This window comes from Falco peregrinus, chromosome Z (assembly GCF_023634155.1).
Source record: "Falco peregrinus isolate bFalPer1 chromosome Z, bFalPer1.pri, whole genome shotgun sequence".
NCBI classification, from domain to species: Eukaryota; Metazoa; Chordata; class Aves; order Falconiformes; family Falconidae; genus Falco; species Falco peregrinus.
In genome coordinates, this window is record NC_073739.1 from 54572795 (window position 1) to 54598667 (window position 25873).

At 38.8% G+C, this 25873-nt stretch overlaps 1 protein-coding gene across 1 annotated transcript; it reads right to left on the bottom strand.

The window, feature by feature from the left end:
* Positions 1-1421: 1421 nt before the first annotated feature.
* Positions 1422-25873, bottom strand: LOC114013337 (uncharacterized). The gene is made up of 7 exons (XM_027792836.2): positions 25834-25873; positions 22462-22626; positions 20510-20632; positions 18449-18496; positions 15970-16058; positions 14322-14414; positions 1422-4439 (listed from the first exon to the last, which is right to left on the bottom strand). Exons 2-7 carry the CDS (start codon positions 22571-22573, stop codon positions 4251-4253), a joined length of 654 nt encoding a protein of 217 aa, XP_027648637.1. The 5' UTR covers positions 22574-22626; positions 25834-25873; the 3' UTR covers positions 1422-4250.

Consider the following 25873-nt stretch of genomic DNA (forward strand, 5'->3'; position numbering starts at 1 on the left):
TGTGCCATTTGGATTTGGATAGGGAACGTTCCAGGGCTTGTTGGGGGATGTTATGATTCAGGTAAGGAATGCTCCAAGGCTGTCAGGGGATGTTACAATTCAGATGAAGAATGTTTGTGGTAAGGTCAGCACCATTTCCCACCTCAGCCATGCGCAAGTTGCTAGTACAGCCAAGGGACACTTAACCACCCAGCTCATTGCATAGAGGCTAGTGCCTAATGGGGATTCCTGAGCCCAAGGGGAGGGGGTGAGATGAACCACCATGCCACCCCTCGGCAATGCCCCTCCAGCTAGGCGAAGAGTCACCCTTCTTATCTCCAGGCTAAACAAACCCTGCTGCCCTAGCCTCACCTCCATCCTTCTCAGAAGCCTCACGCCACTGCTCAGCCTTGCCGCAGTAGCGCTGGGAAGCCCAAACCTGCACACAGTGCTGCAGGTGTGGCCTTGCAATGCCACACAGAGGAGGACTTGAACGGCTTGGCTGTGCCCTGCAGTCATTGCAGGCACAGCACATCTGGGCCCTGCGTCAGTTGGAAATAAGTATCAGGGTTCGCAAAAAGAAATAATTCTTTTGTTTTCAGCTGCTGAGAACTCTTTTTGTAGCTTGCTGATGTGATAACACCTGGATGCGAAGTGGCTACCGTTCACAGGAATCCTGGGAGATGATGCTGAGCAGGGATCCGAGGAGCCAGCGGCGGCCACCGGCAGGGGGCTGGCGGGGACCTGCTGCTTTGCAGCCACTCGTACGCACAGGGAACAGGAGCAGTGGATTTAAAACACACGAACGTCAGAGGAATTTAGCCTGCTTGTGGTTTCTTTGATCAGGCAAATTACAGACAAATAGAAACAAAACCAAAGTGACATTTCAAAAAAATCTCTGTTCATACACACATACTCCAACATTCATGCCGTGTGTTATCTAAAAGCAGCAACACTCAAGACAGAATACTCTTCTGCCTAAATCAGCAGGGAACTGTGAGATACATACATATTATTGTATCTGTTGTAATGGCAACACCATCCCATCATCCTGTCCAAGAAGAAAGGGCCCTTGGCTTCAGGCTGAGTGGCTGGAAGGGTGAGAACGCTGCACCAGGGAAGAGGCACAAACAAGCCTCTGTCCATTGATGTGCTGTGTTACTAAAGAACCTTAATAGAAACTGTGTGATTTGGATTACTTACAAGTTTTAGTACTGTTGCAATTGCCTTAATGCTAGATTGTAATTGTTTAGACTGTAAAAGCATTCATTAGACTAACAATTTCTAATTCTAATTTCTACTTCTTTGGCTGCCTATAAGGAAGGTGGTATATAACACAGTGTATACTAGGCACGTATTTCAGGGCAAGCAAGGCTGGCTGCCAGTCTCTTGCTACAACATGACAGTTGTTCCTAAACTCACACTTTAATGCAGTCATTATTTTACTAGTCTTGAGTGTTTTTTAATGTAAATGTGTGTGTGTGGGGGGTTACTGTAAATGACCATTCCCTTCTCCATGATTGAAAGAACTCTGGTTTCCTGAAAAATTAGCACATAGATCCTAAGAAAATATGGTCCCCTCTTTCACATACATTATCTTAGCTTTTGTCAGATTAACTAGCATAAAAATCACATTCTTCGTAGTTATTGATGTTCTTCTCACAGGTTTTATTTTAACAAGTCACAAATATGGTCAAAGTACTAGAAGTTATATATGAAGAATACTTGCATTAATTTGTTCTACAGCAAACAGAATGCAGTATTTTCTTTAAGGAACAGTTTCTGAAGAAAAGAAAAATAAGAGCAAAATATTTGTGATAGTACTTTAATAATTATCACATTAGCTAAGTAAAAGTATCAGTACTGTTTTGAAAATAAAATGCAAAATATTAATTATATTTCACGTTCAACTGGTAGACACACTGGATAAATGTTTTTTTGCATTTTAAAGTGTTAAAGGCTATATTTTTCTAAAAGACAGACTGGCATTCATTTTCTATTTTTAAATAGAATTTCTACATGCTTTCCACCTCACAAAACAAAAACTTATCTGCCGCTCATGAGATGCTCAGATTAGTGGGAATTTGAAAATGTCAGTTTGAAGGTTTATATGAGGAAAATAAGAATCCAAAAGACATAAGAATTTTTTAACTTGTTTCTCTATGTACATTTGTAGTTAAAAAGCTAGCTGGATTTATTGTGTTTTCTGCGAAAAACTCTCAAATGACATTACTATCTTGTATCTCAAATCTGAAACTTTACGAAATTTCACTGCTGCTTCCCATAAGGACTTTTGTTCCTTAAACCATTTAAAAAATCTTTTTAAGGTAGGTGGTAGAAGTATAAAATTCTGCAAATAACCATAATTTAAGTTTTAAATATAAAATAGATTCAAAATTCATTGAGGTCAACATTACTTTTTTACTGGCATCAGCAATGCTCATTTCATTCATATGCTTTGTATGAGCTTTATGATGAGTTGTGATCATTTCACCAACTTACCATCTAAAGACTGTGTTCTGTAATGTAGTAATCACATTATAATCACATAATAATAAATTATTATTACCAATAATAAATGTATGACTATGAAGTTATAGTGTATCAGTTAGCAAAATTATTGTACCTGATATATAATTGAATTTATTTATTGCACAACATAATAGAAAGGGCTAAAATAATTTAATTCTAGTGTAATGTATGCTGAAATCAGTATCTAGAGTTTGGGGGTTTTTTCTTCCTGCTGATTTCACTGAATTCTTAATAGATTCAGAAGTTCTAAGTATTATTTAGGGAACACTCAAAAGCTGTCTTCTGCTCAGTCAGCATAGGAAGCAACAGACTGATTTTCACTATTTGAAGAATACAACAAGCTCAGCAGTGAAACCCCACAGTGCTAGTAGGGGTGGGGAAATGAAAAATCTAAGCTCTCACAGGTGGTTGGAGTTTGGTCTACTACAAGTAATTGCCATATTGTAATGTGCATTGGTGTGATTGACTGACATTAGGATTCCTATTTCAGGTATGCATTGTTATATTTTTATAGAACAATTCCTGCAAGTGCTGTGTAGCTTATGGGTTGTTCCACTGCAACTAAGTGACAACCTTTTGGCATAGGTGTGTGATGTCTATCATTGATACACATACATTCCCAGATGACTTGCATCAAAGAAAATTGCCACTAAATCACAGTGGAACTCCATGCATAGCAGCAAGGAAACAGATCTTTAACACCTAGTGATCCTGATCACTTATGGTTTGTTTTCTCTTGTATTTCAGATGTTTTGTGCCTTGCAGGGTATAGTCTATGGATATTTAAGTGTCAGCATCTTCCAGTTCGCACTGGCAGACCCTGTGGCTGAAAGGCAGGTACTCTTACTGCTCCTCCAGTGTACCCCACATAAGTACCCAGTGTTTATTTATTCAGTCGTTTTGAACATTTAATTATTTTTCAGATACTGTTCTGCACTCTGCTTTGCAGCTGAAGACATGACTGCATTTCCCTCTGTGATTCAGGGATGGAAGCCAATACGTCCGAGCAATTTTCTGTCAGTGTTCCAAGACATCGGTTACGGCCCATTGGTTCAATGTGCCTCCCTCCCTCTGCCTGCATGTGGCAAGTCTGATGCTCTGTGTACATTTTCTTAAGAGTGCTGCCATGCTGGATAGATGCTGAAGTTGCATGATAGAGTATGTGGACTAACTTGGAGCTACAGGGGCCAAGAGACCTGTCTACTCTTCAGCCTTCCCTTTGTTGTCCGTTAGACCTGAGATGCATTTTCCACTCCTTTTCCAAAGTCAGTCAGTCAGGACATGCACATATGCACTTAGTAACTTCTAAATGTTTTCTTCTCAAGTTCAGGTGAGCTCATAAGAGACATTTTTTTAAAAAGTAAAATTTTTACTACATGGAGTAATAACTGTGCTTTGTACTTCATATCCATATATGCTTCCTTCTTTTTGCTGTCTTTGAAATATCCCCTATGTATTTTTCCCCTTCCAGAAGAATCCAGCTCCTTAAAACCATAATTGTGCAGGTAAGATACAGAGAGACTGATTAGGTAGTGTGTTTTTCAACTTAGCCTTTCTCTTTTCCTGGTGAGAATACAGGATGTTACTCATGCAAAATGGTGACTCAATAAATTTTTAAGTAAAAATTAAGCCAAAACAGAAATTAGTTGATGTCAACCTTCCTTCTCTAGCTTATCTTATTATATCTTATCTTATTATAGGAATTGTATGGACACTTAGGCCACTGAAAGGTAGACAAGTTACTTTTCCTGTAAATATGACACCCTGAAGTAAAAATTTTTTTCCTCGTCAGGTGCTTCGTTTTCCAGCTTGCGTATATCAAGTGAGTCATCATTCACATACAGGTAGTAACTTTTGTCTTCATAGCATTGGAACTGCACTGAATCTCCTTGGTAATGCATGATGAAAAAGTTATTATCTTCACTCAGCTATGAAAATACATAAAGTAAAGAACATGTTATATTTCTAAAGCCTTTCTATAGGTTTTCATGTGACAAAAATTCATGTATATTGCTGTCTTGTTGTATTTTGAATGCTTTTCTCCAGTGACACATATTTAGCAACTTTTAGATAAATCTTTGGCAACACTTAATCATTGTGGGACAGATTCTGTGATAACTATGAATAAAATATCAAAGGACTGAGTTTTTCCAGACCCATAGCTGCATTCCTTTGCTTCACAAAAACACCAGCACAGTATTCCTCTGTAGTATATCTGTTATTGGGATAATTTAGGATTTCCACCTGGTTATTCTCTTACCACAGACTTACCCTGTCAACTTCCACTAGCAACAAAATGCCAATCCACAGTTTTTCTTACCTCTTTTGAAGTAAAATTAGAATGTTACAGTACCAATTACTCTTAAACAATTGTTCTACTACCTTTGATTTTTCTGTACATCTCCAGTTTCTAATATGCTTTTTTTAAGATCTGTCTTCAGAGGAATGGCTATTGTCAAAACAGCCCCTCTGTGTGTGTGGATATGTTTGGGCTCTCTAGGCACCTCAGAGTGAGGGTGGAGAAATAGCAACCAGGAAATACAGTGTCAGGGAAAGGAAGAAGATGTGCTAAGAGGTTGCCTCTGAAACCATAGGTCCTGGAGACTGGTAGCTCTGTTAAATATGCAAAACCTGATAAACTTAGGGTACCAAGGAGCTCTGAACCTGCCCAAGGTCTCTGGTATACACTGGTCATGTAACACACATGATGGGTCATGTAACCCACACCACATGCAAGAAGGCAGCAGCTGCTGCAGGTGGACAAAGACCACGGAGCAGTGTATATAAGCACACCTGCTGAAAGAAGGGACCCTGTGTGTGACTGTGCACGGCTGGCTGCAGACCCCTGGAGCGTGGGTACGAGGCCCGGCTCCTGAGTGTGTGCACTGTGCCAGGGAGTAACTGAGAAGACGGTGTGAATAGTTATCTGCTGCTAACAGCAAGAGCTTAATTAATAAAAGGTTGAGATTTGTGTTCCTCCCATCTGAACCACTTATCAGGGAGCTTATAGTATCTTTGGGGGAAGACAGGGATGGTAAATGAATGCATCACAATCAAATTATTTCATCTTCCCTTTTGACTGATCTGTTTGAATGCCCAGAAGACAGTTCTATAAACCTGACCCATTTGGTGTACTATCTTTGTGCATAATGCTTAAGAGGACCTCTAAAATGAAACTGAATGGTTGGGGAAAAGCAGGAGTATATTAAAGGGTCCCAGCTATGCTGGAGATTACCGCATTGGCAATAACCACCTTTCCATGGAAGGAGAAATGTGTCCTCATATGACAAGGGATGGAAAGAAAATGTCCTGCAGTTATTGCAGAGTCCATGAAAGAAACATGAGGATATGCCTCCTATATTGGCAAAGCTATAATGGGAAGCAGCTAAAACATTGTCCTGATCAAGCCACTGTAGCACCAGAATACCTGCAGCCTCAATCCAAAAATTCTGTTTTAAAATATACTATTAAGAAGGTTGTAGACAATTCGTCTTTAGGAAAGAAATACCTTCTAGGAACTCAAAAATGCAATAAGGAAATATAAACAGAATAAAAGAATCTGGTGAGTTCAGGAAAAAGAGGGAAAAAAAGAATGAAAGAAAGAAAGAAAAAGAAAGACCTGCAGAAGCAGGAGAGGTATTAACGTGTATAATGCAGAAATTCACCCTAGAGCAAGGGAGACCTCAATGGGATATGGCAAGTGTGAGTCAAAATTATGTGCTTGCAAAACCAAATCAAGATGCAAAAATTACAAATAACTGCTGTATCTGCATGAAATGATGGAAAATTAGATGGAGAGCCATCAAAGGAAGATGATTTGGGGAATGATATTGTGTGACTGGGAGAAGAACAAGGAGGTGAGAGCAGAAGCATATCCAAACACTAGGAGTTGCAGCAGGTCATTGAAGGACAAGGTGTTTTGCAAGAAATCGTGACACAGATAATTTTCTGTTATGGTCTGTTAAGAAGGCTGACAAGGAAACTTGGAGAATATGGTGGACTACTGAAAATAAAGTTCATCATGAGGGCAGCACCTACGGCAGCAAGCATGTCTGAGTGACCATTTGCAAGTTCCAAGAAAAAAACAACTGGTTTTCAGTTATAGATCTGAGTGTTTCTTTGCCATTGCATTAAATGAAGAACCAATTTGGAGGTTACATTTCACATTTAGTGACAAAAAAAAAAATACACCTTTACTCACGTCCCACAGGTGACAATGCACTTGTGATGGCATATGTATGCTCACATTAGAAAAATGCTACAAACGTTGTCTCCACAGGTTCAAGAAAGAAACATTGTTTTATGGAATAATATGTCAGTGATGGAAGCTACAGAGAATGATGTAAGAAAGTAGTATCCAAGTTTTAAAATAAATATACTCAAAATTATTTAAAGTCAGTCTGAATAAGGCACAAGGAGCATAACCCCAGGCTAAGCTCAACTGCTGCACACTAAGCCAGGAAGAAGGTTTGGAAAAGGAATGGGTATGAAGGGCAGATGAAACAGAACAAATCATCTTACGCTGCCATGACATGTTACGCAAAGGAGTATAGGGCACACTACAATCTACATTTTTCCTCAGATGAAGCAAGGAAATAAACACATGATCAAAAACTGCATGAGCTGTACAATGACTCAGGCTGGCCACTGCCATAAAAGATAACAAAAAGTGCTTTTTACAAATACTTTAGAAACAAAAGGAAGGCCAAGGATAATCTCCACCCTCTACTGGACACAGGGAGGAATTTTGCCACAAAGGATGAGGAAGAGGCTGAGGTACTTAATGCTTTCTTTGGTACTGTCTTTAATACCAAGATCAGTTACCCTCAGGGTACCCAGCCCTCTGAGCTGGAAGACAGGGATGAGGAGCAGAATGAGGTTCCCGCAGTCCAGGAGGAAACGGTTAGTGACCTGCTGCTCCACTTGGACATGCACAAGTCTGTGGGGCTGGATGGGACCCACCCCAAGGATACTGAGGGAGCTGGCAGAGGAGCTTGCCAAGCCACTCTCCATCATTTACCAGCAGTCCTGGCTAACCAGAAAGGTCCCAGAAGACTGCAGGTTAGCCAGTGTGACGCCCTGTCATGGTTAAATCCCAGCTGGCAACTAAGCACCACACTGCTGCTCACCCCTCCACCACCCCTCCCACCCCTCCTCGTGGGCTGGTGAGGAGAACTGGGAAAAAGGTAGAACTTATGGGTTGAGACAACAATTTCATAATTTAAATATAATGAAATATTATAATAATAACAATTGTAATGAAATGAAGAGAGACAGAAAGAGGAATAAAATCCAAAAGGAGGAGAAAAAAACCAAAAAAAACCCCAAGTAATGTGCAATGTAACCACTTACAACCTGCTGATGGATGCGCAGCCAGTCCCCAAGCAGTGATCCCTGCCCAACCAACCCCCCAGTTTATAAACTAGGCATGTAATTCTATGGTGTGGAATATCCCTTTGGCCTAGTTCAGGTCAGCTGTCCAGGCTGTGTCCCCTCCGTATTCTTGTGTCCCTCTAGCCTTCTTGCTGCAGGGCCTAAACAACTGAAAGGTCCTTGACTTGGTGTAAACATTCCTTAGCAACAACTAAAAAAATCTGTGTCTTATGAACATTATTCTCATACTAAACCCAAAACACAGCACTGTTCCAACTACTCAGAAAAAATTATCTCTGTCTTAGCTGAAACCAGGACACACCCATCTACAAGAAGGAGAGGAAGGAGGATCCAGGGAACTACAGGCCAGTCAGCCTGACCTTGGTGCTGGGGGAGGTTATAGAGCAGATCAAACTGAGCACCATGACATGGCACATTCGGGACAACCTAGTAAGCCCAGCCAGCATGGGTTTAGGAAAGGCAGGTCCTGCTTGACAAACCTGATCTGCTTCTATGACAAGATGACCCACCTAGCAGATGAGGGAAAGGCTGTGGATGTTGTCTACCTGGACCTTAGTAAAGCCTTTGACACCATCTCCCACAGCATCCTCCTGGGGAAACTGGCTGCTTATGGCCTGGACGGGTGCACTCTACATTGGGTAAGAAGCTGGCTGGACAGATGAGCCCGAAGAGTGGTGGTGAATGGAGTCACATCCAGCTGGTGACTGGTCACAAGTGGTGTTCCCCAGGGCTCAGTGCTGGGCCAGTCCTGTTTAATATCTTTATCAACGATCTGGATGAGGGGATCAAGTGCACCCTCAGTAAGTTTGCAGATGACACCAAGTTGAGTGGAAGTGTTGATCTGCTTGATGGTAGGAAGGCTCTGCAGAGGGGTCTGGACATGCCGGACCGATGGGCCGAGGCCAGCTGGATGAGGTTCAAGAAGGCTCCGTGCCGGGTCCTGCACCTGGGTCACACCAGCCCCACACAGCGCTACAGGCTGGGGCAGAGCGGCTGGAAAGGGCCTGGGGGTGCTGGTCGGCAGCCGGCTGGGCAGGAGCCAGCAGGGTGCCCAGGTGGCCAAGGAGGCCAGCAGCACCCTGGCTTGTGTCAGGAGCAGTGTGGCCAGCAGGGCAAGGGAAGGGACTGTCCCCCTGCACTCGGCACTGGTGAGGCCGCACCTCGAACCCTGTGTTCAGGTTTGGGCCCCTCACTGCAGGAGGGACGTAGAGGGGCTGCAACGTGTCCAGGGAAGGGCAGCGGGGCTGGGGAAGGGTCTGGAGCACAAGTCCTATGGGGAGCAGCTGAGGGAACTGGGGTAGTTTAGCCTGGAGAAGAGTCGTCTCAGGGAGGACCTTACTGCTGTCTACAACTACCTGAAAGGAGGTTGTAGGCAGGTGGGAGTGAGTCTCTTCCCTCAGGTGACAAGGGAGAGAACAAGAGGAAACAGCCTGAAGTTGTGCCAGGGGAGGTTTGTATTGGATATTAGGAAACATTTCTTCACTGAAAGGGTGGTCAAGCACTGGAACAGGCTGCCCAGGGAGGTGGTGGAATCACCATCCCTGGAGGTATTTAAAAACATGCTTAGATATGGTGCTTAGGGACATAGTTCAGTGACGGACTTGGCAGTCTTGGGTTAACAGTTGGACTTGATGATCTTAAAGGTTTCTTCCAACTTAAATAATTCTATGATTCTATGATGATAAGCAAACTAGTGGAACTGAGCTGCCACCTTATTTGCATCGAAGAAGCTATGTATCTTGGAAAGCACTACAAATAAATTATATGGTGCTTTGGATTTTGACTAAAACAGGGTTGATGACACACCAGTGTTTTGGGTATTGCTGAGCAGTGCATGCACAGCATCAAGACCTCTTTTTCTGACTCTGCAGCAGTGAGTAGGCTGGGGTGGGCAAAAGGCTGGAAGGGGACATCCCAGACTAGCCAAAGGGATACTCCATGCCATATAATGTCATGGTCAGCCATAGACTGGTGCAGAGGAAGAAGAAGGTGGGGGTTCTTTTGCTTCCAAGGTGGCTATTGCTCAGAGACTGGCTGGGCATTAATCTGTTTATGGGAAGACCTGAGTAAGTGTTTTTGCATCACTTGGGTTTTTTTCTGATATTTGCATATTATACTGTCTTTATCTTGGCTCACAAGTTTGCTCACTCTTGCTCTTGCTATTCTCTCCCCTGTCCTGTTGGTGGGAAGTGGTATTGAGTGGATGTGTGGGGACATGGCTGCCTGCTGGGGCCAACACACCTCAGTGCTTTTAATCTCACAGCTGGTACTGTCCTGACAAATGGTAGGACTGTGCTTCCAGCCCTGGGGCAGTTGGTTCCAGGTGTATTGGATACCCTCCACATGAAAGCAAAGTGTGGCCTCCACTCTGCTGCCAAAAGGGAGCATGAAAAATGCTTTGGCAACATCAATTGTAGCATACACTCTGTCTTGTTCAACTCCCATTCACACTGGAGCTCTACAACATCTGATACAGCAACATTCATTGGTGGCATGACTTTATTCAAGCCACAGTAGTCCACTGTTAACTTCCACCCTCCATCAGGCTTCCACACTTGCCATATGGGACCACTGAAGGGTGGGTGAACCTTACCTATCACTCCTTGGCTCTCCAACAGAAGAATCAATCTATGAAGCCAAAAAACCCCTCCAACTGCATGATGGGTGCCAAACAGGACTGTGATAGGTTGACTCAGCCAGCAGCCAAGCACAGTAAGCGTGGCATTGTCATTACTGACAAGGTCAACAGTTCTGAACCAGGTAATTCTGTGGACTTCACATGCCAAATTTTGCCTGTTTGGAGCTTCATTTTCTTTATTTTGGCCTATTTCACTGGAGTAAGGAGGAAGTCCTACAATCAGATCTTTCATGACTGCACAGCTAACATCTGACTTAATCTGTCTGTCTTGTTTAGCTTAATCTAACTACTCGGTAAAGTATATATAGAATAAAAACTGTTACAGCTCTTCACGGAGCTTTGAAAGTTGCAGTCCTTCAGATTTCAGTCCACCCAGGCTAAGGAATTCCAAATTTTGGGGAATTCCCAAATTCAAAGTTTTGGGAAAATGCTGTCCAGTTATAATACACTAACAACTTTGAATTATCTGCCAAGGGACAACAACTTGAAAAGGAACATCCAGATCTAGTTACAGAATTGTTGGCTTCAGTAATCTTTTAAGCAAATGTCTTAAGTCAAGAAGGAATTTAGGTGGGGTATCAACTGAGAAAGGAAAGAGAAAAGAATGAAACTGACAGAGAACTGAATGCTACTAGTACTTAGTAAGAGCTAAGAGGTTCATTATACATATGCAAAGGTCTAAGGGTGGTAATGTGTTATGAACAGTAAAATATTACAGCTGAACTAGAACAGAAATAACACTGAAGGGAGACAGTACAAATATGTACTGAAGGAAGTGTGTACTTCTCTGATAACTGGTATATAATTACTAAACACTGCACTTCTGGAAGAGTAAAAAAAATAGTAAAAATTTATACGTAATTAATGAGAATGGTAAAATGAGAACATTAAAATCTAGAAATACATGTAACACAGAGAATATTAACAACTCTCCTAAGTAATTCTCCCCTCTACTATGTGTCCCCCCTGCACTCCTCTCCGATACTACATGGCTGCATAATTTGGGTCCAGACTTCTAAGGAAACTGCTAATTTATGAGACAACCTGCAAGAAGATAAGAAGGACATGAAACAGTAGCAGTCCAATTGAGAACTCCAGGTCAAATCAAGTCATTAGTGTGAACAGTGAATGCTAAATAAAACTCATTTCAACATCATAACCACATGCTGGTTTTTTTCAGAAATGACTGGGATTAACACTTCCCTGTGCATGGGCTACATCAAATGAAAAAAGTCTGTAAATGTACTCTTATTTACGCTAGAAGAGACTGTGGGAGAATTATATATGAGAGGTGAGAAACATCCCATCATTGCCAACATGTTGTAGGGACATAGCAGGGAAAACCTTTTCTGTGGTGGAGCTAAAAGTAAATACTGTTCTGTATCTCTTAATTCATCCTGCTACGTGGTTAACTGCATTTGCTTGTAGTATATTACTAATTATGATAAGCATGCTCTATCATAGAGTTAAAATAATTATGGTAATAAGCAAATGCAAGCCTACTTCTGAGGGTTGGTTTCTTCACTGCTGCTCCTGAGTCAACCACTGGGGTTGGTTTCTCCACTGCTGCTTCATCCAGGTGACTGAAAGTGTGCGCACTGTGTGAGGTAGTAACTGCATGTACGATGCAGTTTTCCACTCTTGCCAACATAGTGTTGCAATAAATACTGGTTCTGATCTGTATTACCTTCCTGACTTAATCCTCTACCAGAATAGGACATTATTATAAACAATTACTTGCTGTTACAAGCTGTTATTATTTTATTGTGATAACAGCCTGATTAATAAAAGATGTTTTAATAAATATTGGTTGTGAACTGTGTCTCCATAAACCTTGGCTACAGAAATGGAAATTTACAACACTATAGGCAACTCTTTCTGCTGGTGTAACAGCAACCTCTACAGATTCTCATATTTCTGGTAATTCTTCTGGAAGTCTTCCAATAAAGAAAAATGCCTGTCTTTAAGATTTACTGTTAGAAGCTAGCAGACTAAATATCACATTGCAGCATCACATAGCTTTGTCATTGGTGATGAGAAGTATTTCTCCATCTTTGTCGACTACTCCCACAGTTTTTCAGCCTAAGGACAGTGAAGGCTTAATTTATCACACCAGAATTTATTTCCCGGTCAGTGCACTCATTCTAGAAGGCTTAAGAATCTCATGACTATGATTTTGCCTCTCACACAAATGACTAAGATTCTTTTTCTTTTATTTGAAGTTATCAGCAGTAAACCCTGATGAGTAAGTAGATCACTGTCTGTCTTGTTAGGCAATGAATGCATTCTCAGAACAGATTTTTCTTTTTTATTATCTGTTTAGAAACCCAGAGTGATGAATAGGTCTCTACAGGCTGTTACAGCTCTTCTTTCCAGCTGTCCCCCAAAACTTGCAGTCATCAAGACATTAATTCTTTCCCTATGAACAGCTCCACAGAAAAACGTGTTTTTTCTACAGAAAAGCATATGAAGTAAACTTTAGAAGAATGCAGTATGACTGTGATAGTTTACATTATAAAAAGAGGGGGTTAGAAGTTGCATTATGAATTTCCTAAGCTTTGTAGCTTTCTCCTTCTATATAGAGCCAAGAAATATTTGTGGCAAGTAAGTACCTCAACAGGAACTTAAAGTGAAGGACCCACTTGAATCGTCCAGGCCCAGTACACAGGAGTTTTGTTCATTAATTATTAGGTAAAAAAAGGAATAGCACTGTAGTTCATACTTTTGAAAGACCATTTCAGAATGACTTTAAACAAGAAATTTGTAATTTCAAATTAGCAGAATTCCTTTCTTTTCTAGGAGAAATGTTAGCAATGTTAGAAATATTAGGTTGGGAATTTTAGGTTTTCAGCATTTCACATGTGCTATTACGAAGTTCTGAAAGCTATCTGATCCCAGATAGCTTTAATTTTGCTCTCTGAAATTGGAAAGATTGTCTTTTCAATCGTCCTCAATAGTCATACACTGGACTACATCCCTAACAAATATTCCAATTAACTACATATCATTGGTTTTTCATATTCTTTAGGTCAGAATGTCTGTCTAAGATCTCTTATAAATCAACTAAAGTAGTTTTGTTCCTGTGTTCACAATGTTTTGTCTTTTCTATCTAGAGAAGAGCCAACAAAAATCAAGCTTTGGTCACAAAAATATGTTAAGAAACCACCTAGCTACCTGTATTTCTATACACAATGCATTATTCCTGATTTATAATCATCTGCTGATACTGAATCAACTCTGAAAGTATTTCCATGACTGCTTACTTTTAATTTCTTAATTATATTAGATTATATATATAAAAATGTATTATCTATATATATATTATGTTTTAATTATTTCCCAGAAATTTTTGACTGATGGATTCACTATTTCTTGAAAACATTATTAGTCTTGTAATCTGACCCTTCTAGATACACTCATCCAGATTTTCTAGAACTTGTATAAGAAGTTGTACCAAGTGAAAACCATTTTGTATCTCCCTGGATTTTATATAAGCAGAATAATATGGGAAACATCTCCATCTTTCCTGTTTTAACTGAAAGTCAGGTATTTTGCCTGTAGATTGAAGGATGTACTCATACATACAAGTCAAGTAAAAAGTATGGAAGTTCTTATATTCCTTCTCTGAGGAAAATACTAAAAATCAGCTGAAGTAGGAAAGTAAATAATTAGTCACTTAATGAATAACAGCAGGATGCATTTAGCTACATTTTTTTATACCTAGATTTGTATATACACTCAAACACATGGTTTTATTTGTTTGATCATTATTACATACCTGTTTGAAGTCAGGACCTTCATGGCTGCATGTTTTCATGTTGCATCTGGTCAATGAAGGATAATTTGGTTCTGAACAGGATGCTTTCAAGACCTGTGTTTACAACCACATAGATCGGTAATTTTGTCTTCATATTTTGCTCTTTTAGTCCACTGAATATAATACTAATTCTAAAAAACCCTCACTTTTTTAATGAAGTCTATTAATTATTACATTTAAATTATCCAAGATTAATAAAATGTTAAGTTCTCAAAACACTTCCATGATACATATATTCCTCTTTCACCATTTGCAACGCAAAATGAATCGGGTTGAAAGTAAATACTGAAGACAGTCCTTCAAAGTGTTTAATGTCCAGATTCTATTTTGCAATGCAGTGAAGGCTGAACCACATTGTAATGGAAAACCAAAACTTTATCACAGACAAGGAGCCTTGTCATCTTCCACATTAGAATTCCTGTTGAGATTAATAAAATTATTTGTATTCTACTGGAAAAAGGAAGGTCCATGCTCTTTCCAAGGTTTTTACATATTTGCGAGACACTAAATATGTCTTAACTAATTTTCAGATAAGAACCGATTTTATTCATGTCAAGAAAAGTAATCTGGTATAACATGGTACTCAAGTGATTGGGATAGTAAAATCCATTAGGGTTCAACACTCAGTTCTTTCCCTGATTCGGTGGAACACCTTTCAAACAAATAATTTATGAAAAGATAATCTCTGAACCAGAAAAATCCTTTTAAAATCGCTACTTTTTCAAGGACAGAAAGGAAAATCCCAGCAGGTTAATAGGCTATAAATATAATGAATGTATCTTAAAACATACATTTTCCCAGATCATTTCAGGAAACAGATTATATGGGAAGTTATCTCTGAATTAAAAACAATCAAAAAACTTCAAAGACTTAATTTGAGGAAGCATTTACTAATTTATACCATCATGCATGGCCAGTGTTAGATGAAGGGTCATTCTTTATCTCAACATAACCAGTGTAAACTGAGCTTCTTAGACCTTTGCCCTGTTTTAGAGGGTAAATTCCAACATAATGTTCTTCTTTAGATGAATTTTAGTAAAGGTTATAACCCTTCAATAGGCAAAAGTAGCCTTGCCTGCTCTTCCTCCCATAAATAAACCTTCACAAGACAAGAGAAAATGAGAATATTTTAACAACTGGTGGTAAGTGTTTAAAACAGGATACTATATTCCAACTGGTGGTAAGTGTTTAAAACAGGATACTATATTCAGCTGCATTTTCTTTTCATCACATTCCTTATGTTGTAAATTAGATTCACTAGGAAAAAATAATTCCCCTCTGAAACTCATCTCTTTCCAAGGCAGCATTCCTCCTTATTCCTCCCCGTCTATTTCCTGCATGCTTCCTGGTTAAGAAGCCCCCTCTCCCTCCACAAAGACTGGAACACAACATCCCTGACTTCTTCTAGTAACAGTAGTTAACTACATAACCCCAAATTTTTTGCAATAAACAGCTTCAAATATTTCCCCAGACAGAATACAGGGAGGGAGGTAGAAATTGTGAAATGTGGCAGGTGGTAGGTAAAAGAAAAAGAAAAGGTCTTGGGGGAAACTGTCCTATAGTAAGTAAAAGCAACCACAAATTACAAAAGAAATAAACTACTTCTTACCTTCAGAGAGAGCTGCTTCTTACCCTTGCACAACAGGACAAATTCATTAAGCTTTGATCTCTGCATGAGGATCACCAAATTTTTAGAATCTGCTTTACATAAAGAAGAATATTGCAATAAAACGTATATCACTTCGTAAAATGAAGCATAGCTGAAAATACTTTGTAAAGAGATTCAGGTTCACTTTACACCAATAGGCATAGGAATAAAAACAAATATAATCACTTTTGACACCATTCTCTTCTGTAAGGTATTTAAAGAATTTTTTTATTTAAAAAGCTCAGTCTAGTTTAAACAAAGTCTTTATGGTGTTTAAAATTTGCCACATATATACTTTATTTCTCTATATTTATAGGTAATGTATGGAATATCAGTTATACATTGATATATATAATATGAACTACAAAGGCATCTATAGTAGTACTTAATTTACATAATACACTTTACTATCTACACATCACTAAGGAAAATGCAGCATTTTTTCCCTTTTACTTTCTGCATGCTTTCTAGGACAAGCTACCACAATTACCATAAAGCTTTCCACTACCATAATTTCCAATACCATGGGTGCATTGGATTTAGCCCCTTTTGAGATAACAGTTTTTTCAGCTGCAGGAAATAAGTGTATCAATAATACAGGACACTCCTCAGCCTCACAAACTGACAATATTCGTACCTTCTGGTACTTCAAGGCCTCAGCAAAAAGTAAATAAATTAAGGTACCCTTTGTCAACTGATACAGCACACAAGGCTATGACCTAGCAAAACCCATGACAGTAATAACTATCCAGTGATGCTGTAATTATCTGTCTGCCTTGCAGATTTACTTCAAATAATACCACTTGTGCAGTACAGAGGTGTACTGTTCAAGAGAGAAAATAAAGTACCAGTCGATATATATGTCTGTCCCTGAAGCAACTGATGCAAATGCTACAGAGATTAGGTAATTATGCACCAACAGTCGCAGCTGCAGTTAAGGAGAATTTTTTTTTTTTCATATTAGCAAAGGTATTTTTTAGCCTTTGAAGGGTATTTGGAATCAGCAGGACATGTTCAACCCACCTGACTGATTTTACCTGCTCTAATCCTGGCCCTGATTTTAGTTGCCCTAACTTACCCTAACTGTAATGCTTTTGTGAAAGTCTTGTGGAGGAATTTTGTTTGAGCCAGCTGCAGCATGAAAATAGCATAAAAATTCTTGTTAAAAATTGAGACACACTCCAGCCAAATGTATTTTACTCAGTTTACAAGTGTATTCAGATTAATGTAGTGGAATGTAGAAGGTCTAAAATTTTGCCATTTTTATTACTTTTTGTGACATCAGTTTAGATTTCCTCAGCTGCAACTGTCCAGCCAGCTGTAGCATGTAAGAGGCACATCAGCAGGCAAGAGAGATTTCATACCCAAGTCAAGAATGTTCTGACTTAGATGTAAGAATGACAACAAAAGAGGAATGCAGGTGTCCAGCCAGTTGACAATATGTCAAAATGAATTACATCCTAACAATCTTTGGCTGTCTCCATCTGTAGATTTTATTGTGACTCGCTTATACGTTGTTTAGTTTGAGTAAATCCAAAGGAGTCTAGCTTTCCCTATCACTTCTGAAAAACTTGACAAGTGGTATCAGGCAGACAGTGAATGGTAGGGGAAGTACAGAACCTTTCCATGATTTTATATGTGATACTTGCACTCTCTGATGGACTTCAGATTAATTACCTAGCCTCTCTGGTTACTAAAATCCTACCAGAGTCTAAGGGGCAATTTTACAAATTCATGCTAAGGAAATGCTTTGAAATTAACTAAATACAAGAAACTACTTGTTTGGGGTGTCCCTGAAATGCAAAGCACTGGGATTTGGGAAGGTATCAATATTTTATAGTTACCTAGAAAACCTCATTTGGCCATTGTTCAAGATACAGTATTGGACCAGATAGATACTTGCTCTCATCTGTTACAGAAGCCCTTTATGATTGAAACTGGAATATGTTTCTTTTCTAGTGGAATACCTGGAACTAGTATATCTTTGATTTTCCCAATCACTTCTTATACTTAAATATGAAAGTTTGTCTCCTCTTTCTTCATATCCATTTCTCTTTGCTTTTCCTCTACTGTTACTAGCTAAGACCCGTATGCCAGCAATAGAACACGCTCACTTTTCTTTAAAAAAAAAATAATTGGATTTTCTAGCTTACACACATTCTGTTTCCTCAAATACATTTGTCTTCAGTCCAAGCCATTACTCATAACTTGCTACCACAAACTTTGTGACTTGGAAGATTTCTTCTTATGGAACACAAAAAGGCTCTTGTTTTCAGAACTGTCCAGCAACCTGACCTGAATGAAAAACTGGTATAAAATGTTACTTCTAATGTCAAGTCTACGTATAAAACATTATTGATTTATTTTCTAACTCTCAAATCTCTTCAAAATCAGACCCTAACAAAGAGAATGATACCTTTTATTCCCATAGGAGTCTTACCAGTAACTGCTGGTTCATTCCTTGTGAATACGCTTAACCATGCAATATCTGAAATAGAAGATATTTAACAAATATGTGGAATTAGATAGTTACATTCTTCAAATTTAAAAATGTCACAAACAAATAATTGCTCTAAAACATAATCTGAGAAAGAGCTTGTAATAGCAATAGGCATCAGGCTTCATTTCTTGGAGGTCTCTGAATTCATATAACCCTGGAAGACAGTGCAGTTACACCTGTGAACAGGTACCCTGAAGTCTGAACTCTAATACATGTATTGACTCATTAACTATCTTTTACGAAAGAGAATGTACCTGAGAAAAGAGGGGTCAGTAATGAGGTGTAAGGCCTAAAATGCTATCAAAGAGAAGCCTACAAGTCTTTGGTAGCAGAAGTGAGGACACTACTATGGAATGTACAAGACTGGAAAGAAACAAGCAGCTACAGCGGGGATGTTTCTGGCTTTTCTAACATCAGCCTGAATCAGCCAGCTACGTGGGGAAGGTATCACCCACTTCAGGTCAAAGTCACAAACATCCAGGTTACGGCTGGTTCCTAACATGATGTTGTCTTAACTATATGATTATTAATATATGTTTGTGGTGTTTGTGTTTACATATACAAAAATATCACATATAATGTCCTTTCTTTTTCTTCTAGAACGTCAGTACCTTCTACATCACAACCGTCACACTACAAATTTATTCACAAACAGCTTCTATTATATACCTATACAGATTTTGGTCCTGTTCATAAATTAGCAATACTAGTTGTATGAGTTACTTCAAAATTCTATGAAGTTATCAAGTAAAAGATACTCCAAAGGATACAAAGCATACTTAAATACCTTATTAGTGTAGCTGTCATTATTTACAATTTAATAGGATAAAAATAACATTAATTTAGTTATAAATATATCAAACAAGTATTTCTATGTCTTTATCTGAAGCATATGTAATGGTTTTCAAATTCCTGTAAAAGCTGGGGGTTTGTAAGAAATAATGTTTCAGCAAGTTGATAGCTATCTCACAGATTTCAACTTTTTCCTGTATTTCAGTTAGAAATATGGTTTATTGCTTTTTCTTCCAATTTTCACATCTCTGGAAAATGTAGAAATCTACAATAGTTCTATTTGTTGTTATTTGTCTTTCTGTCCCAAAACATTACCCTCTAACAACTACTTCTGTGATGTTAGTTGTGATATCATTTTTGGTGACAATTAGAGAAGCCCTATTTGAGATAAAAGAAGAGTTCCATGAAAAATAAAATAATCCCACAAATTCCAAAATCTTCTCTATTTTTCTACATTTTGCCCTTGTCTCCAAGGATTATCTTTGCTTTCACTCTCTTAATAGCTAAGCATCTACACTTTCCATTAACTCAAATGGGAGTGAACAAAATAGTCTTATTATTTAAATATATTATCTACCTACTGTAAACTGGAATAAAAGTTTTCTTATATCACTATAAATATTAATATGCAATACAGTGTTACATCTACAGAAAATATAAAATCATAGAATAATTTAGGTTGGAAAAGACCTTTAAGTTCATCAAGTCCAACCATAAACTGCCAAGTTCACCACTGAATCATGTCCCTAAGCACCACATCTACACATCTTTTAAATATCCCCCAGACAGTGACTCAACCCCTTCCCCAGGCAGTCTGTTCCAATTCTTGACAAGCCTTTCAGCAAATAAATTTTTCTTAATATCCAAACTAAACCTCCCTGGCACAATTTGAGGACATTTCCTCTCATCCTACCACTTGTTCTGGGAACAGACCGACCCCCACCTCAATACAACTTTATTTCAAGTGGTTGTAGAGAGCAATAAAGTCTCCCCTGAGCCTCCTTTTCTCCAGACTAAACCTCAGATCTCTCAGCTGCTCCTTGTAAGACTTGTGCTCCAGACCCTTCACCAGCTTTGCTGCCCTTCTCTGGACACGCTCCAGCCCCTCTATGTCCCTCCTGAAGTGAGGGGCCCAAAACTGAACACAGTACACATAACAGTACATTAACAAATATTGTTGGTGAGGTTTGATATAAAAAAGCACACTACCTTCATGAGATTGTGAGTCCTTGGTTGATATTTCATGATGACCATCTTCATCTATGTCAAAATGCACCGTTTTTGAATCTTCAGTCAGTATATAGCATTTCAGTGTTTCTCGCAGACTGAATGCTAATCAAAAATGAATTGCAATTAATTTTATTAGCAACAGAAAAACAGTAAAATTTCTCAATAAAAAGATCGACTGTATTTTTATAGCAATCTAGCTTGATCATCTATGTACATTTGAACTATGAACAGTATAGCAAACGTACAATACAAATCACACAGTGGGCTTAAGCAGATGTTTTTTGGGTTTGGTGTTGGTGTGAAGAAGGAAAGCAAAGGTTTATTTGCTTTGAAGGTTATCTCAATGAGAAGAAGAGATGTATGCTGTACCTTTTGAAGAGTTATTATGAAAAACTTGAGCTTGGAAAAATGGCTTCCGACCCAAGAGCCTGATGGATAGTATAAGAAGGGGGATTGTGGACAACCTTCAGATAGCTGTGTTGAAAGATATTAATGGGGGTGGGAGGAATTTAAACACAAGAGAGAGGGAATAAATTAGCAGTTGGCTGGTGAACGAGTAGGCTTTCAGTGGGGAAGAGAGCTCTGTGGGGAGCTGAGGCCAGAGCAAAGTTGTGCACAGGAGCCTGCGCATGGAGAGAAATGTGAAAAATGGAGTTACATTTTCATTCTGAAGAAGAGGTGAAGTAGGGAAAGTGTCACTGCAGCATACTGTTTCTATACTAGTTTCCTTTATTTCATAGATAAGTAGTTGCCTGTTTCCCAGTTTTGCACTTTGAAAACTGGATCTGTGTACAGACAAGAGTTTTAGGTTACAGTGCAAATGTCTACCTAAAAGAGCAGCATTTATTTTGAGGACCTGACATCTCTTACTGAAAAAAAACCCAAACAAAACCCCACATCAGATATTTGTAGCTAAAAGCAGTCAGGAGGGAAATTGTTCCCTACCACTATTGAACACAACTGTGCTGTTCTGGATGTAAGAAGATGTAGGCCCAGCCACCTGCATGTCACACACCTACAGAACAACACTATAAGGCACACAATTTTGGTTATGTTAGGCTGAACATTGTTTTACTGGAATATGTTTGCTGTCTTCAAATTCAGTTAAGACACTTCTGAGACCACACTCCAGGGTATGGTATAAGATAAAGAGTCCTTTTTCACCAGAACAATTCGGCAAAACAACAGGATCCTCAAAATGCACCAGCATGACATAATGTTCTTTCTGGGAATGCTTGACTTCACCAAAAACTTTGTTACTCATTTTATATTGAAGTACCTCCTCTGAAATACCTGCATTTAAGCAGACATTTTGAAAACAGTAGAATTGTTTCCAAGAAGCTTTCTTCCTGCCCTGTTCAGGGTGAGCCGAAACTCTGCATGTACATTCAACAAAAGAGATGATACACACCAACAACTGGCATCACACCCTTGCGCAGCTGATCTATGCATGGGCAAAGACCTTCTCTTCACAGACCTGGCAATTAAGGCTGCCAGGCTTCCAGAAAAAAGACGGGTTGTTCCAAAAAAGCAACAAGACAACAATTACAATAATCAACAACAACAAAGCAAACATTTTAAAAATTGTTTAAATCTTTGTAGTGTAAGAGTTCTACTTTTAACTAGAATTACAAGTACAGTGCCCAAAATAAAATGGTTGGCAAGCCTGCTATGTCGTTCACTCTTTTCCAGGGTGGTGTAGATGTACTTTAGGAATTACTGGTCTGAATTTCATGGTGTGAAAAAACTAATGTTGTATTTTCAGGAGTTGTTCTGTATGGGTTGTTTTAAAGCCAGCTTTTATTTGTTCCTCCATTCTTGACCTTATTATAGATAAGCTGTTCCAGATACCTAATTTGTTTGGATTCTGCCTTGGATCGGAACCATGTTTCCAAGATTACAAACATACTTGTCACTCAGGAAAGAGTTACCTGACTTTTCAGGAGCTGTTCTCACAGTGCTCAGCAGACATTGCCTCTTAACACGCTGCCTTCTGTGGAGAGACACTTCACACGGCTTTTTGCAGCCTGAGCGGAGCAGCATTGCAGCAGCACTCAAGAAATCCTGATAAACTGAGATGTCCCTCTTTTCCAGTCCTAAAGCAGGAGTTAGGATTTTTCACAATACTTTATGTTTCAGATAAGAAAACAGTTTGCAAAGAGTATTAATTTTGGTAAATAACAGTTAAAGGCAGGATAAACTCAGTAATATTTGACTGCTTGCATGACTCAAGCCTGTGTCCTGTAATGGTGTGTTTCCAGTGACAGCAAATCAGTTATCTATCTACACCTCCACTAAGATGCAGGTTATCACAGATATATTTGTGTTGAAGGAATATATTTTTAAAAACTTCCCTTAGATAAAATATAAGCAGTTTAATTGACTTCAGCTTAATTTATTTGTGCTTCTCTAGTCATAGGAAGCTAGCTACACTTTGCTAGCTGGATTGAAAAATCATATTCTTTCAGAAAACTAAGATAATTTTCAGGGTATTTGTAAGTAATTGAAAATGATACTAACTTCAACACAGCATAATCTTTCAGTAAAGACATGCAGCCATATTACAATCTTAAGGTTCAGGAAACAATTACCTCAGGAACGAGGACTGGAGTTTGGAAATTTGAGGAGTATATTAGGATTGTTAATGACTATCACAAGTGATCAGGAAAAGAGTATCGATCTCCTACCATTCTCTGCGATCCATATTTTCAAATAATTAATGTTCTCTTTACAGTTCAATAATCTGACTTCAATGTGCTCTGCATTTTTCCAATGATGTTGTATTTGTGACTATATTTACAAAAAATAACACTTTTCAGTTTTTAAAGGCTAGGTGAATAAAAGGATCTAAGCATTACCTAGGCCAGATATCCTAAGGAGAGGGTGGTGCCTATTGACTGAGGAACCACCTAGGCAGCTAGTAAGATATTCTGTGGGTGCAGCCTGAATTACTGCATTCCAAAAATGCTACGGACTTTGATTTGGTCTGAAGAAAGGGAAACTGGAATTCTTAAGTCTACAAACTCTCCTGAAGTCAACTGCTTATGACAACTGTTTATGGCAAGTACAGACCAAAGAAAACAACGAACTGCAATTTTGTCTGGTATCCTGGCAAAAGAACCAAGCAAAGATGGGTGTAATTTCAGCCCCATGCAGCTTTGTACAGAATAACTAAATATCAGTTCGGCCAGAGAGATCATGGCTCTGATGCAGTTGTAATGATTTGTTAATTCACCCAGAGGAGGAGAGTGCAGTGTTCTGGTTTGGTTCAGTTCATTGATGCAGAATTTTGCATTAAATATTTACAAGAAATGTTAGAAATTAAAGACCTCTGTCCCTTGCAATTCTCTTGTTACTAGACTACAAAGGCTAACTAAGGCTTTTTTTCTCTCTCTGTCTCTTTATTTGTAACTATTCAGTTAGGGCATTGAAAATAGAAACATCTATTAGAAAGAATTAATTTCTTCTTCCTATTAAAGATGTCTCATTTTTCATATGTCTCATAACTTGTAGTCAGAGGTAGAAAGTAAAAGCTGGTCTTCTTTATCTTGCTGAAATTGCTTTATCACTAAGCATGCTAAACAAAACAGAAGACCCTTCGTGGTCTTCCACTAAATCCTGACTGGGACCAGACCTCTGCAAACATCTAACTGAACCAGGCTCTGCAGAGTATGTGGGCAGTAATACCAGCTTGTGGGTCTTGAGAGATGTTAGTGTGCTAGGTGCTCAACATTAACAAAGCATCATAACTCCGTTAGATCTAGGGTGCTTGAAAACACACATTTAATCCCTTACAGAACACTCCTGCTGAAAATGTAAGTGCAATTCTATTTTGGTTGCATTTGATCAGAAGTTCTGAAGATCCCAATTCCTGATTTTTATGCCCTGTGAAGCAGCCCGGAATTGTGTTCTCCTGGATTTGCCCTTCATATATTGCGGTTACTAATGGCAAGGTATGTAGATTAGTCCTTTTTTTTTTTTTTTTTTTTTTTTTTTGAGAACCAGTGTGATACCAGGCAAACCATTTAGATTCAGAGTCTTGCATCGACATTATATACACAGAAAGATAGACAGGTAATCTTGAAGTTCTGAAGGACTGTACTTAATTATTTTGGCTTGTATGAACAAGTAGAAAATGGAAGTCAGTAGTAGAATTTCACTTCTGTAAGCTCTCCAGAACAAATAAAGCTCACTACAATAAATAACAAAAGCTTCCATAGTCTGAATTGCCTCACATGTCCCTGAAGACTAAGTGACGCATAAATACTCCAATTCCAATAAGCCTTTCCTCTCATGCCATTTTCTTACATAGATTCACCTACTCCCACTTTTTTCATTCTCACTCATAGTTTTTAATGTTGTGTGTCTCTCCCTGTGTCTATTTCTTTGTTTTAATGTCCTTCATGCCTATTTCTTCAGTTCTTTTCTCTCTTCTGTAAGGCATATGCTGCCTGAAGAGGTCTAGGAAGATCTGGATACTGTTCTTGGCTGCAGACCACGGTTTGTTTTGGAAACTTGGATCTGTTTTGTTTTAGCTTCCAGCTAAGAAAGAAAACTTGAGCTGTAGCTCTTTAAACTGCAGAAATCAGGTATACTGGAGCACATTTATAGCCAATGGTGATAAGATCACCCTCAAAGCACAGGGACTTTGAAAATTGTTCCTGCTACACAGACAGTACCATTTCATTTATATGAAGGCACCAAAGAAAGCCTTTTACGTAGCTTCTCTTGGCACCTTATTGATCTCATTTTTTCTTAGCCACCATTCTCTCTTCCACTTAACCCCCAGGCACATCCGAGCACAAAAATAAATCAAATTCAGTACATGAAAACAGAATTTAAAATTTTGGGGTTCATTCACACAGTGGTACCATCCAAATCTTATCTCATGCTATATTAGTAAATGCATAACAAGGTATCTCTAAGACCATCAAAGGATCAGAGCTGTTTTTGTGGAGTGTACTGGGTTGCAGCTGCCAGTCCTGCTTCCAAAGAACATTAAGGAAGTCCTCCAAGTTTGTTAAAATTTTACAGTGGATTAAAAAGAACTTTTGGCATCCTATAGCTGTTAAATAATGAAGTTTTCATCTCTTTCAAATCAGACAGGATTTATGAAATCTATACTCTAAACTAGATACAGAAATATATGAAAACAGGGATAAATTAGACTGAGGAAGAAGAAAATTTTCAGAAGAAGATTTTAAAGTCAACTGAAAAAATCACTATTTGTTAGAATCTAAACAAGCAGTCTGATAAAATAATCTTAGCTTGAAGCCCCTACTGTATTTTCCATTCTTGCTTACCTTATTTTGCCTGCTTTTGTCTCTGCTGGGACACTTCTAC

Coding starts and splice junctions, on each gene's coding strand:
- LOC114013337 (XM_027792836.2), bottom strand. CDS start 22,573: ATGCTGCTCCGCTCAGGCTGCAAAAAGCCGTGTGAAGTGTCTCTCCAC. Junction 16,059..18,448: donor GAATGAACCAGCAGTTACTG/GTAAGACTCCTA, acceptor TATGTAAAGCAG/ATTCTAAAAATTTGGTGATC. Junction 14,415..15,969: donor AGAAGCAGCTCTCTCTGAAG/GTAAGAAGTAGT, acceptor TTGTAAACACAG/GTCTTGAAAGCATCCTGTTC.